This window comes from Penaeus monodon, chromosome 16 (genome assembly GCF_015228065.2).
Source record: "Penaeus monodon isolate SGIC_2016 chromosome 16, NSTDA_Pmon_1, whole genome shotgun sequence".
Lineage (NCBI taxonomy): Eukaryota > Metazoa > Arthropoda > Malacostraca > Decapoda > Penaeidae > Penaeus > Penaeus monodon.
In genome coordinates, this window is record NC_051401.1 from 14,308,472 (window position 1) to 14,323,661 (window position 15,190).

Here is a 15,190-nt window from a genome sequence, read left to right on the forward strand (position 1 = left end):
CTTACATTGACTTTACATTTATTTTCACTTATTAAAAATTTTCTATTGCATCAACATCTAAGGTTATTAGCGGCATATTCAAAATAAAGCAATAAGGTGTGGCTTGAGGATAGCATACTGTTACTGAAAGGTTGAATGAGCAATTAGCAGGTAATTTACTGTTGGTAACTTAAAAATGGAAGGAAATTTTTATTTCATTGCTAGTATATCCTACTAAATGAGCACTTTTCCCTCTTGACATTACATAAAGATTTCATATAATATAGAATGTTTTAGATAATTCCAGTTACACTTTGGTGTCTGGTTCAGTTACTACCATTTTTCTTAAGGATAATGAAGTTAATTCAAAAGCACTGCTACTTTACTAATAGACTTGATAATCAAAACCATTATATTTACACCATATCAATTGCATTTATTTCATGTAAAAAGAAAAAAAGAAAAAGTTAAAAATCTGAAATACATAATTTTTTCTCTCCTAAATATGGTAATTACTTTTTTTTTCAGAATGATGCATGTTACAATACATTTGAATATCCCCAAATTTCAGCATCCTCTTTACTTCAGCTGATTCAGACGTTCCTCGTGCCTTTTGATGGCATCTTTGTGAGCCTGCACTTGCTCCTTGTGGAACTCAATTTCCTTGTGAAGGCCCTTTTTTAACTTTTGCAGTTGTTCTTGATCCTGAAATAAAATATTTTTCTTAAAATAATAACTATTATAACTATATCATTTAACATATATATATATATATATATATATATATATATATATATATATATATATATATATATATATATATATTTTTTTTTTTCTTTTTTTTTTTTTTTTCTTTTTTAATCTGCATATATTCCTATCCAGTAAAGTGGCAGCAAACTGTTCAGACACAAAAACACACATTAGGCCATAGAATGGCAGGGCACGGAGAAACTTTATATTCCTCAATACTTTTTTTTTTATATTACCCTATTAATCAGACCACAACACAATCTGATATTATGAAGAAGTTATGAAGACAAACTGGCAAGATGGAATTATTCAATATCTTAATTGGGATAACTGGCAAGATGGAATTATTCAATATCTTAATTGGGATAACTGGGAAGGAAGGTTGGTGATGTAGATGAAGCAGGGGGTAGGATGGAGATCAGCAGTCACTTAAAAGTGTATGGGGAGTGGGAGCTGAGAGATTGGATGGTGGATGAGGGATAGGCATGTTATCTTGGGCCATGAGTAGAGTTTTGAGTGTCCTCCAAAGTTTCTGAAATAAAGTTGGTTGGTCTGAGAAACAGATTTTATTATGAGGGGGAGAAGAGGGAACAGCCATTTAAGGAAGAAGTAGGTGTAGGGGAGGATGTGCTAAGAGAATACAGGGTGGTAACATTTAAATTGATGCGATGATGATGATGATCATGATGATGATGATCATCATCATCATCATCATGATCATGATGATCAATCATCATATGATGAGTGATCATGATGATGATCATGATCATCATCATGATGATGATCATGATCATCATGATTATCATCATGATGATGAGTGATCATGATGATGATCATGATCATCATCATCATGAGGGGATCATGATGATGATCATGATCATCATCAGAATCATGATGATGATATGATGATCATCATGATGAGAGTGATCATGATCATGATCATCATCATCATGATGAGTGATCATGATGATGATCATGATCATCATCATCATCATCATGATGAGTGATCATGATCATCATGATGATCATGATTATCATCATCATGATGAGTGATCATGATGATCATGATCATCATCATCATCATCATGTGATCATGATGATCATCATCATCATGAGTGATCATGATGATGATCATGATCATCATCATCATCATGATGAGTGATCATGATCATCATGATGAGTGATCATGATGATCATGATCATGAGGATGAGGATGATAGGCAACAGGAAAGTCGAGATTAGAGTCTGGATTTAGAATGACAAACAAATTTGACTGGAAGAGGTGGGAATGTAAGTAGAAGGAGAAACATAATGGGGAAGACACGGTAACATTTTGAGGATAAGGGGGAGGGACAGACTGAAGGTTAGCAATTGAGTAGGGAGCAAGAAAAAAACCTTGTCAACATACTTTTTCTGCAAAGCCAAGTTTGAATCAGACTCAAACTTGTAGGTAGGGCAGCCCAAAAAAAATGCATTATGGGAGCCACCACACTTGGCATACATGCCTGATTGCACAGGGCATTTGGGGGGCATAAAGGACAGCGGGCTATGGAGTGACAATGCTTAGCATGGTGGCCAAAATGCCAATATTTCTGACATTGATGAAAAGGGGTCAATATGGTTGGACATGGCAGGGACTCTCCACCAATATAATCTTGGGTGAGGTCATGTCTATGGAAGATAATCATAGCAATATTGATGTAGTACTGTACTGTACATCACAGTCAACAAGGCAGGCAAGTAGGTTACTTTCACAATTCTTGTCATAGATGGCAGTCAGCCAGGGAGATGGAACATTTCCTGTACAAGTTTTAAGGAAGGAGTGAGCTGAGCAGTAATAGGTTTGCCAGTGAGGTCAGTCAAGTTAGACAATGCATGAGCTTGTGACTAAAATGTAACTGACAAGTTGTGAACGATCGGAATGGCTTGGGAAGGAAACTTGTTCTTAGAAATAATTGGAATAGGAGGGTATTGTCAGAGTAAGGGGCTGTTGTGAGAGGAAAGGATGTTTTCTGAAGGTTGAGTAATGACCTGTGTAGGTAACTTGCAATGGCCTCTCCTGACAGCAATTATCAAGGGGGGGGGGGGGGGCGAGTAGTAACAGTGTTTAGTCATAATCAAAGAAGAGCTAGGGGTCAGGGAACTGGAAATGTTAATGTCTGTGGGGCTAGTAGATAGTATGGCAAGCCTCAATGCCCCAAATAAAGGTACAAATTCATTATTGGCCATGGTAAGCATGGTAAGCTTGGAGTACGTGGGAAAGAGAAATGGTTCATCCCCAAGGTTCCCCATCTGAGGTAGGGCTAGATAACTACAAGGGAATACCATGCCAATGGCTGCTTGAGGCCATTCAGGACTGACCCAAAGCCAGCCTTTCTTCCAGCAGCTCTCAGATCTTAGGAAGTGGGCAAAAGGAGTTAAAGAAGAGAATGTAAAACAAGTTGAGCTGAGGTCTGCAGCCTTAGGTAGGGGAGATTCCCAACATTGAGCCAGTCTCTGTCTCCCAAACCCCCTACGACAACAATGGGCATGAGAGGTGATAAAAGACGGGTATGACCAAGTGTGCAAGAATAAGAAAGCAGGTCCATCAGATTATGTCAACTGGTATGACTAACTGGAAATAATGGCAATTCTTTGTGGTAGGAGAGGCACATAATACAGCTTCATAAAAAAGAAAGGAAATATACTAAGAATAAAGTACAATACAGTATGGAGAAATAAACAGCCATGATGTCCATACCACCAATCAAATAAAAGGGTGCACCAGAAGCTGAAAACAAGAGCAGCCTCAATACTATTATAATGAGGAAAATCCACAACAGACTTAAATATTCACAAGGATAGTGTAAGATAAGATTAGTATATGTCAAGAGTATGGAGCTCAGCTGAATGAAAAATACAAAGGTAATAGGCATGATAAATTATATGGTTTATGGAGTAAGACCTCTAAGAGGACTATAAAGCCTAAGAAGCAGTGACCAAATCCTACATAGCCATAAAGAGTAAGTATACTTCAAGGCATTACTGAATGAAAAAAAAAGACCCAATACATCATATGAATAAACAAGATGAGGCCTGAGGACTGCCTCTAAGAGCATGTAAGGCTCTAGACCAATATTTGCAAGGATGAGTAGGGGCCAGGGTTGAGGGTTGCAGAGTAGATAGGAGCCCCCTTTCCATATGCAAGGGTGTCAGCTGTGGGATGTTAGCAAAAATGTGGAAAAATCAATGGCCAGACTGCCTTGTTGGTGCACACCACATCTAACCAGTGTGTAGGCTGCACTTACACAGAAGTTGTTACCAAAGCAGTGACACACCATGACCAAACAAGGAGTTATGGGCAAAGCTACTAGTTGTAGTGGCAAAGTGAAATATTCCACCTAAAGATCAGTGGAGGCGCACACATTACCTCCTGTGTTGTCCTCTTAACTAGTGGGGGAAGTGGTTTCCAACCTTTTCTAATACTTTCTCCGTCACTGACAGACATTCCCTGCACCCCCCTTCCTCAAATACTCTTTTACGATCACAGTCAGGGCATGTAAATAGTAAATAAACAAATAAATAAATAAAATTACTAGTGTGACTAATTACCCTTTTAACAAGCCTTTATGGTTCCCAAGAGGGTGTGCTGTACAGGATGGAAACCACTGAGCTAGGGCCACAAACTATAGGCCCAAGGGACAATTACTGCTGCTGTTATTGCTCAGGGAACAGAAGTTGTAAAGATAAGTGGGCCACACCTAGATGTTAATGAGAGATGTATCTGTGGAATGAAATAAGCAAAAGCAAAGCACAGAAGCCAACAGAAAACACCCTCCCCCTCACCCAGGAAGTAACCATGGAGAAAATAGTAAAAAAATAAAGGAAGAAAAAACCTGAGCAAGAAAAATGTCTCATTTCCTTACCCTCCTTGACCATCACAACTACAGCCCTTGTCCCTTGGTACATCCCATTCCCCCAAACTGGGTGCCAATGGAAAAGTACAAGAATATGTATACTCAGGGATGCAAGGAGAGAAACAAAGGGAGCAAAGATCAGTATTAATATCAAAGTCCTCCTTGAATATCATTTTTAAAACCCTACAATACAGACCATGTCAAGAAAAAATCTGGCTTAAGGGGAGGGTGATGTGAACATGCTGTCAGGGGAAAATCTGGATGTAGTCTGGGGTGAAGTGAACTTTCTGTCACAAGCATTTCAGTTGAATGCCAGGGCAATGGGAAAGACTGGCCACTAGTAAACAAACCTCTTAGATTCATTTGGCATTTAGAAAGGGTTTTTGTATTATTTCCATTGATAAGTGAGTGTGGAATGTAATGTCTGTTAGCCAGACTGGAAGAGTTCTGGCTCCTGGTTGGACACCATGTCCATGCTCAGCATTGTATTCCTGCAACTGTGACTAGCAGCAAAGGTCGTATTCCAGAAAATTGAATATTATAAAAAAACATGAAAAATTACACAAATAATAAACTGTTACTTACCGTTTTTATTCTTGCACCGAGTTATGGACTACCTAGAGATAGGAATTACAAATATGGATATTGGAAAATAGAAAAGCTAAAATTACTTAAGCATAATAAGAGACAATAGCATTTCAAAGGGGAGGCAGAGTCTTGTCACTACACACAAGTGTTTGTGTGTACCTGACTCAGAGTGGCCGCTAATATAAGCCTAATGCCCATGTTTTAGGCCATGTAACTGCCATGAATCAACCAGATCCAATGGATTAACTGCAAAATGTACATTTATTTACATAAAATGTTATGATAACATTACAATATAATTAAGTCCTCAGCCTGTAGTAAAAAAGTGCCTTCAAGAAATTCATTCAAATGAGACACTAGAACAGGATTATTATTTAAAACTTTGTTATACAACCATTCTCTATAGTTTTGCCATCTGCTGATAAGACATCAAAAACTGAACAACTGTGTACAATTTGGCTCCTTTGAAATCAGCTAGGCCTTAACAGACTAAATACAGCGGTAGAAATACCCTTTGGCTTAGAGACATCATCCTGGTCTTTTAAGGATAGACAGTTTATCCATGTCTCTAACCTGTACTGCATATTGTACACAAGTGATCAACAAAACAGATCCCAAAGCTCACTCCACCTGAACAGAGAAACAAGTCTTATTCAAACAGATAGTAAAAGACAGAAGTATCTTGTGAACTGCCATAAAGAGAAATCCTCCAGGAGCAGTCAACAACAAATTAGAATGAAAATACGAGGCACTGAGCTAACACAACATCCACACTTTGAAGCGGAAGAGAAAAATCTTAATATCCATATACTGTAGCAGCGCAGCTAACAGAGGAAGGAAAACCATGTTCAGGGGTTGCCAGGGTTGAGTTTTCTAAATTTTTATCTTCCCTAGTTGTGACATGTGCTGTACAACTGTTATGACTGCACAAAGTCAACTAAGCTAAGATTTCCAATTGGTTTCATACCCGATCCTTATAATTGTCGCACCATATTAGAGATGATCAGAAAAATACATACAAAGTGAAATATATTCAAGAGAGATTACCCTACTGCCACCAAGGATATGTAAAATACATTATTTTTTATTTTATTTTTTTTTTTGTCTCTTCAAATAGCTCTACAAATGCTCAGTCAATTAGTAGCCCCAGACAAACTCGCCTATTTCCCCTTTCCTTGAGTTTTTTTTTTTTTTTTTTTCTAATATTAATATTAGAATTATTATTGTTCATATTATGATTATCATAATAATAATAATGACAGCAATAAAATTGTACAGTCAGGAAAAAAAAAAAAAAAAAAAAATGTGTTCAATGAGAAACTGAATGCTCCACTGTGTTAACACCTGATTACAGTGCTAACTCCCTTGCCCCGCTCTTAAACACCACTTTATCAAATTTTCATATCAGTTTCTGCAAAGGGTAACAATACCTATTTTTCTGACCGTACTACCCACTCCCACCCCTCCAAGGAAAAGGTAAATAACTCAAATAAGCAGGTCTAATAATTGACTCCATCTCGATTAAGCATATGGAGCCACTGTATGTAAATACAATAAACTAAATTCAATGGGCATGGCATCTACATACAATGTCATCTCCAATAGCAAGGATTATTATATGCAAATTTAATATTACAAATCATACAACTTACATCTAAAATCCTCTCATGCCTTTCAAATGATGGTTGTTTAAAGATTATTATTATCTGCAAATCAACTCTTGGCGTATGCAAATAATTAATAATCAACAATAAAATACTACTAATAAATTTGAGCTGGAACCTGATTTATGAATAACAATTTATAATATTTAATTTAGCAATCCATTATGGGTAAAAAAAAAAAATTGCATGATACCCTTTGATATAACAAGAGAAGCCAGAGAAAATCAATACTGTGTGTGTCTGTTTGCATGCAGCTGTGATTGTGCAAGTGCAAGTAGGTAAGAGGATGTAACATGAAAAATATTATCTAGCTTTTAGTTTTTTTTTAAGAGCAGGAATCATATGAAAGGCTTAGTGGGTCCATGTACAACTTTACATAACATTTTGGCAATTTAATGGTAACCGATAGCTAGTTAAATCAAGAGGCTTCAGCAACATTAGTCAGCTAAAATAAAAACAGAAAACACATACCTTAATCTTTGTATATTTAAGATCTTGAAAGGGATACGACTTTCAAAAAAGCATTCCTTAAGTATGTATGTGAAGCATGGAAAAGGGGATACCTAAATTTTATTTTTAGAAAAGAAAAGAATCCCTACTATACCATTCTTGATTGAAAACGTCCAATCTTGAAGCTATCACTATTTTGGTTTCTTCTCCTTCCCTTGGCTGGACTGTAAATCCTTCAGCTTTTTCATCTGCTCTTCTTCCTGTTTAGAAGCACATGCACATTCCCTTTAAGCCGAGGAAATTAGCATGAACACTGTGGCCATCTAATCCCCTTAGCTTTTAATACACCTTAAAAAGACAAAAGCTTATTGTTCAGAAGTAACAATGCAAGCAAAAGTAAGCAAGTAATGATCAGTATAAGCAATGAATTTTAATTCTATCTATTTCTAAAGGTTAAATTCTATTAAAATTATTTAAGAAAGAGTACACTAGCTGTGCAAGATGCTGTTGTACATTTTACAAAATTGAAAGAAGTTAACATTGCATTGGCCAGATTGAATATTAATAAACCATTTGTTTTCCCATTTTCTTTACTGTAGTACTTAAATAAAAAAAAAAAAGGTAAAATTTGTTAATCATAACTATAAAATCAGAGCTAAAGAAAAATTTCTTACAAGTTAACCCCTACAATCCGGATGGTGATTATCATGTCAAAAAATCTGGCCTGTGGAACGGGTGATGTGAACATGCTGTCATGAGAAAATCTGACTGTGGGCCAGGGTAATGTGAAATGCGGTCATGGGCATTTCAGCTGAAGGCTGGTGTGACGGGAATGACTCGCCACAAGTGCACAAACCTCTTGGGGAGGGTGAATAGACTTATTGGGCATTTAGAAAGGGGTTTTTGCATTACTTTCATCAATAAATGACTGTGGAATGTCCTGTCCATAAGCCATGACTGGAAGAGTGCAGCTCTAGGAAAGATGCCAATTCCATGCTCAGGATCTGGACAAAGCAAATCAAATAAATATAGACCTTGGAAAATGACAAAAAAGCTAAAATCACATATGCAGAAGAGGAGAAAAAAACACTGCAAAGGGGAGGCATGGAGTCTTATCACTGGACTAGTGTTCATATGCACCCGGCCTACAAGCCTCACAGAATGGCTGCTCAAATAAGCCTAATGCCCACATTTTGGGTCATGTGATGCCAATGTAGCATCCGGATCTAATGAGTTAAGTGATTATAGTTACTGATACTCTACCACTATGTGCAAAGGCTTTAAAAAATATTCTCCACTTAAAGTAATCTGTTTGCAACAGCTTTGTACAAAGACGTTTATAGAAATCAACTGAAAATGAACAGGAGAAAGGTAGGTCTTCAGTAAAAGCACCAAGAACTCCATTTACAAATTAGACAGAAGGAAAGAAAAGGAAAGGAAGGCCTCCAAACTAGCCATAAAAAACAGGATCTTAAGCTTGACATTCATCTGTTACTATTTATACTAATATATATGTCTAAAATTATATATAAATTTCCAATAAATAAATATATATTTTAATTTTCCCTACTTTTAAATTTTCATTTTACATTAAAACAAAAATAATTAAAGATATTCGATTTTGGAAATATGTAAAAAGATATAGGCCAAACTACTGTATGTTTGGAAAACTTGTCAAGCATCGAGACCCATAAATCTTAAAGCAAAGACTGTGTATCATATAGGCAAAGCTTGTATGCAATAGAGAAGCAATGCAGTATTTTGAAAATTAACAAAACACAGTAATAACATACCAATTTCCTGAAGTACTGTTCCTCTTGTGCTGCCTCACGCTTGCCAAAGGCACCACCAGCATCCCTGATTGTGCCACCACTTCCTCCACCAACACCAGCTCCATCGCCTGGCTCACCCTTTCCCATGCTTCGCACACACCTAAAGACAAAACAACTTTATTCAACTTTTGCTTAAAGAAGCTTTATGTACAAAATTGATAGTCAACATGAAACTTATGAAACGCGCTTTCATATTCGAAAGTTTCTTTCGCTCAATTACAATTTAATGTATTTGCAATGAGCATCAATCAGGATTTAACCACAGAATTGTAAACCATAATTGCACAGGTGAAACATGGCTCCTGTCCCTGTAGCCTTTGACCACACGAGTTAAAAGTTATTTTGGTGTTTTTATTCTGTATTGCTATGCAATTCATGGGAAACAAATGCTTACACATTTTATCAACTTTTCTGTTGAGGAACATAGTTACATCACTTGAGTCAACTATGAGGGGAAACAGCATATCAGAGCTAAATAAAGGATTACTCTGCTTATAAAAAAGAAAGAAAAAAAGTTTCAAAAGTCTGAGACTGGATGAAACTGGAAATTTATCAAAGGTGAACCTATGAGCCTTTCAGAACTACTGGGAGCTTGCTAGTCAAACTACATCAAAATGTAGTTGAAATTCGTATTAACACACGCCTACTTGATGTAAATTTCACGCAGAAATCAAATGCTACCTTCAATATTAGGTATTAGGGTTGAGAACAGAGAAAACACCCATAAAGAAGTTATTGCGTCTTCCTCCGGTTCTGCAAGACCAGCCAAGTTTTTTTTTTTTTTTTTTTTTTTTTTTTAAGTAACTTTAAAATAGATCTCAAACGAAAATTAAGTTATAACTGTAAACCCCAAATAAAACAAAATAAACGATTTAAAAAAAGCAGGAAAATGTACAGAGTCTAATAGCATGTTTTTTCTTTTTTTTCTTCGCAGCAACAGTTGCAACCGGCGCCTCGAAAATCGGAAGTCACATTCCAAACGCAATTCCTCCCTTTTTTAAGGAGTGACAGCCTTTCGCCCCATCCTAGCGAACCTCTCGAGGATCAAGGCTTTCTAATTCCGTGACAAAAACACGAAAATACTCACACGGCGAGGGAAGAGCGAAGGCGCAAGAGAGAGGTCTGACGCAGAGCCATGATGACTATGAGGGAATGCCTGAAGGTCGCTCTCCACGCCTCCTGCTGGGGAGCCTTATCTCAGGGCTGCCAACCGAGGGAGGGAGGCAGGGAGGGTAATGGCTTGTGTTGTGTCTTTTTTTTTTTTTTTTTGGGGGGGGAGGGGTTTGCAGAATGATAATAGCTTGGGTTATTTAGAGAAAGGGTGAGACGTTTGATTCCCCGGCTTTGATTTTTTCTTTTTGAGAGGGGGGAGGGGGGGACGGAGGAAGGGGAGGGGAATTCGAATTGATGTAAAAATTATGGTGGTCGTTTCTGATGGTTGTTGGCTACTATCTTTGGTTGTTGGCGTCTGGCCTGATTTTGGCGCTGGGTTCGAAGTTCGTTGAAGTTTCTCCCCATTTTCTTTTCTTTTCTTCTCTCGGTCTGTCTGTCTCTGTCTGTCTGTCTGTCTCTCTCTCTCTCTCTCTCTCTCTCTCTCTCTCTCTCTCTCTCTCTCTCTCTCTCTCTCTCTCTCTCTCTCTCTCTCTCTCTCTCTCTCCTCCCTCCCTCTCTCTCTGTCTCTTCTTCTCTCTCCCTTTCTCTCTCTCTTCTCCTCCCTCCCTTCTCTCTTATCCCTCCTCTCCTCATTCTCCCTTCTCTCTCTCTTCTTTCTCCCTCCCTCTCTCTTCTCCCTCTTCTCTCTCTCTTCTCTGGATATCTTCAGTCTTCTTTTCTTACATTGTATACTCACATTCCTTCACTATCTCTCTCTCTCCCTCTCTTCTCTCTTTCTTCTCTATCTATCTCTATATATTATATTCTCATATATCATCTCATTATTTATTATAATTTATTTATATTATATTATTTTTGTAGCAAATGGTAGTATGTACTGTAACAATTGACTTAACTGATATGTTTCTTATATATACTTTTTCATAATATACATAATATATATATATATATATATATATATATATATATATATATATATATAGATATATATATATATATATATATATATATTATATTATATATATATATAATATATATATATAATATATATATATATATATATATAATATTATAATATATATTATATATAATATATATATATATATATATATATATATATATATAAATATATATATATAATATTATATATTATATAAATTATATATTTAATATATTATAAATATATAAGTTATATATTAATATATTAAATAATTATATATATATATATATATATATATATATATATATATATATATATAATATATATATATATATGTGTGTGTGTGTGTGTGTGTGTGTGTAAATATGTACAAAATAAGTGCATACATGCCAGACTTGGCATGAAGAGTGCTTGTCTATGGCATATCATGTGATTTGGAGGAGCAAAGAAAAAAGTTAAACAACTAAATAATGAATGCAGGAGTGAAAGAGAGAGAGAGAGAGAGAGAGAGAGAGAGAGAGAGAGAGAGAGAGAGAGAGAGAGAGAGAGAGAGAGAGAGAGAGAGAGAGAGAGAGAGAGACTCAGCATATAGGTAGCTAAATTTAAAGATCTTTGAGAAATATTGGAAACTAGTACAAATGATCAGGCAGCTTCCATATTAAGTTCCTGGACATCACTGTTTGGTAAAAGTAGCTTTTGTAATGCCATCACCATTTGGATCTGCATATCAATGTGAGCAGATGTTTTCACACATGAAGCACATCCTCAGCCCCTATTGCAGCAAGCTTAAAACAGATCACTCTGAGGGTTGTGCGAAGCTCAAGGTATCTAGATATTCACCTGAAATTTCAACTATGCCAAAGGGAAGCAACGGCAAGGATTGCAATAATATGGAGTATAATTTTTTTTTTTAAGTAATATATTCTGTTACAAAGAATAATAAATGCTACAAAAATGTTTACATTATATTATGCATGTGTACTACAATACATTTTGCTTTAATTGCAAATGGTCACTATTAATTTTCCATCGCCTGTATGATGCTGAAAAAAAAAAACTTGATATGCAAGATTGTAAAAGAAATGGCACTGATTAAAAGCTGGCACACCATGTCCAAAGGTTGCTGACCCGAGATATATTTATCTAATTTTACAATCAAGCAAATTCTTCTATGCAAGAAAGGTGATGAAAACCAAATATAGCTTGTATTTTATTGATCATTTCTAATAGTATTTTACATGTCAACATTTTCATATGTATCTCAACCTCTACAAACCCTGTATAGTTTAATACTGCAATACAATCAAATAAATAGTCCCTGTAAAATTACATTAAATAACATGAAATTATATACATAAATATATACATACAGTCACAACACTGCAATCTAAAATACAATATGAGTATCATATAATTATGCAACAAAATAATAACCATACTATAATTATGTCAGAGCCCTACAGTCTCTTGCAACACATAGATAGGTGCAATGTTTCTGTTTTATTTCCACAATGTTTCATATGCACCTCACAAATCTGAAAATAGTTTTCAAGTGTCAATGCTTAAATTATGAGAGAAGTGTACAAAATGCTACATGAGAGAATCTGTAAAACTATCAATTGTAAAGGTATATTTTGGATATGTTTATGCTATATTCTAGCTTTATTCTAAGGTAGAATGAGAACACTGAAACTGTGAAGCAAAATTGTATATGTAATATAAAGATATGTCTTCATGGACCTAATCCCAGCTGTCTTGACAAAATGCAAATTATATGAGGACTAAAAAAAGATTAAAATATATCTGTATTTTAACAACGTAAGACTTCTACCAAAACAACGGCAATTTTTACTCTTTGGACAGTTTGGACATAACTAATTTAGTTTTAAACAAAATACTGATTTGTAAAAGAGTATACAACTGGTTAGCAAAGGAACAGATAATAAGAATTCAATATATTAATTTCAGATTTTTTTTTTTTTTTTTTTTTTTTTTTTGGGGGGGGAGCAACAAAAATAATACATAAAAAGGTAATGTTGTGTTCTTTCAGCAACGGCAATTCTACTTGTTGAATAGAGGGTAGATAAAAATAGGGGTTAAAATGAATAAATATATACAAACTAAATCCTAGGAATTTTTCACTGGGAGGCCTATATAAACAAAGTTTACATCTAGTGGGTTTAAAAATTACTCATATAAAACAAAATATTTTTTAAATTCAAATAAACAATTCTAAGAGCAGCAAAAGGTATGAACTGAGCTTAAGAGATGTATTTGAGGCAATCTGATTATATCTTCATAAGAAATACCTATAATCTCTTGCACAGTCAAAATATTCATTGCCATTCATCCCTTTTTTGCTACAATGAACACTTCTAAGAGTATGCTAGATGACCATCTCATCAACTATAACATTTCAGACATATAACATCAGTAACACTTACTGTTACTCACTTCAAAACCCATCTATTACACAATCAACATGAAAAAATACAAAACTGGGCCACAGAATTCAACTTCATTCAACAATGTTTGTATACTTTCAACAAATTAGTGCAAAGATTTTAATAATGCACTTCAAACTTGAGAAGCAAGGAGATATTATGAGAAGTGGATACAGAGAAAGGGGTGGAAAATATATACAAGGACAGAGATAGATAAAATTGGAGTAGAAAAAGACAGGTGAGGCAAGGAGTGATGGAGGGGGGGAAAAAAGAAAAAAAGGAAAAAAAGAAGAAGAAGAAAAAAAAAAAAAACATTTGGAAGAATTAGGAACAATATACTAATGCATATGTATCTGTATTTACTGGAGGATGGCATTCTTTTCAGAAGGTAACATATTGCACTGTCCACTTTGTACGTAACTTTCAATAATGCAATGTCTTTTATATATTTTTATTACTTTTAAAATATGACTAATTCTTTTATAAAAGTAATAATGAATATTATAACTACTACTACTGCTGTTGTTGTTGTTGTTGCTGTTGTTGTTGCTGTTGTTGTTGCTGTTGTTGTTGTTGCTGCTGCTGCTGTTGCTGCTGCTGCTGTTGTTGCTGCTGTTGCTGCTGATGGTTTTGCAACTGATGCTGTTGACGTTTGGCAAGTGCTGCTAACTTTTGTTGCAACTGTAGCTGTGGAAGGCTGAGAGGACCTGATTTCTGCAATGCCAACTGGAGCTGCAGAAAACAGACTTTATTAGAATTTTTTACTTATTTATTTTTATTAAGCTTAGAAAATTATTACTGTAAGACTGTAAACAACTACCATTTCTACCTATATGTACAAGGATTTCTAGTTTCTGAAAACAATGCATTGAAGTGATGGTTTACTCTATGACTGGAAAAAATGCCATTTTGAGATATACCATAACTATCACCTTCAGATACATTCATATATCAGGAGGAGGATAAAAAAAAAAATAATAATAATAAAAAAAAAATCATAAGAATCAATAAAAAAATATAAAATAAATATATAGATAAATGAATAAATAAATATTAGTATACTCACCTGCTGTTTTGCAGTTAAACTAACAACAGAAGCCTGAGTAGCACATACAGTTGTTGTATGTGCTACACCTAGGTTTGTATCACCACCTGACACTACAGTCCCAGTCCCCTGGAAAGAACATGTCACTTTATAATGACTCATGTCACTTTATATCACTCACTGCAATACATAATCACCAAAGGCAAAATTTAATTAATTTAAATTTTTTTAAATTCATATTTTCTTCAGGCTACTGACATTTTCTTACAGACATTAGTGAAAGTAATTGGTAAACATATTACGAAGGTATTTAGTAATGCAAAGAACATAGCTAAGAGGAAGGAAAAACAGAAAAATAAAATAATAAATATAAGATGATGACAAAGATAAAATGGAAGAAATGTGGACAAAAATCAAATGAAAAAATACGAATAAATGAGGAGGGTAAATGGAATTAAAAAAAAAGAAAAAATAGGATAAACTTTTTAA

General features: G+C 35.0%; 2 protein-coding genes across 5 annotated transcripts in view; both read right to left on the reverse strand.

The window, feature by feature from the left end:
• Nucleotides 1-347: 347 nt before the first annotated feature.
• On the reverse strand, nt 348-10,443 carry LOC119582537 (ATPase inhibitor mai-2, mitochondrial-like). 2 transcript variants are annotated; one of them, XM_037930859.1, is made up of 4 exons: nt 10,247-10,443; nt 9,121-9,259; nt 7,482-7,587; nt 348-684 (listed from the first exon to the last, which is right to left on the reverse strand). In XM_037930859.1, the coding sequence occupies exons 1-3, from the start codon at nt 10,294-10,296 to the stop codon at nt 7,519-7,521; spliced, it is 258 nt and encodes an 85-aa protein (XP_037786787.1). In that variant the 5' UTR covers nt 10,297-10,443; the 3' UTR covers nt 348-684; nt 7,482-7,518. The 2 variants fall into 2 exon arrangements, with proteins under 2 accessions (XP_037786787.1, XP_037786786.1); XM_037930858.1 differs by lacking the exon at nt 7,482-7,587.
• A 1,966-nt stretch (nt 10,444-12,409) lies between these two features.
• LOC119582538 (transcription factor SPT20 homolog) overlaps nt 12,410-15,190 on the reverse strand; it is a 20,074-nt gene continuing 17,293 nt past the window's right edge. For all 3 annotated transcript variants that reach the window (XM_037930862.1, XM_037930861.1, XM_037930860.1), the window contains 2 exons: nt 14,723-14,830; nt 12,410-14,388 (listed from right to left, as the gene is read on the reverse strand). In XM_037930862.1, coding sequence (XP_037786790.1) covers nt 14,170-14,388; nt 14,723-14,830 — 327 coding nt within the window. In that variant the 3' untranslated portion in view covers nt 12,410-14,169. The remainder of the gene's footprint in view (nt 14,389-14,722; nt 14,831-15,190) is intronic.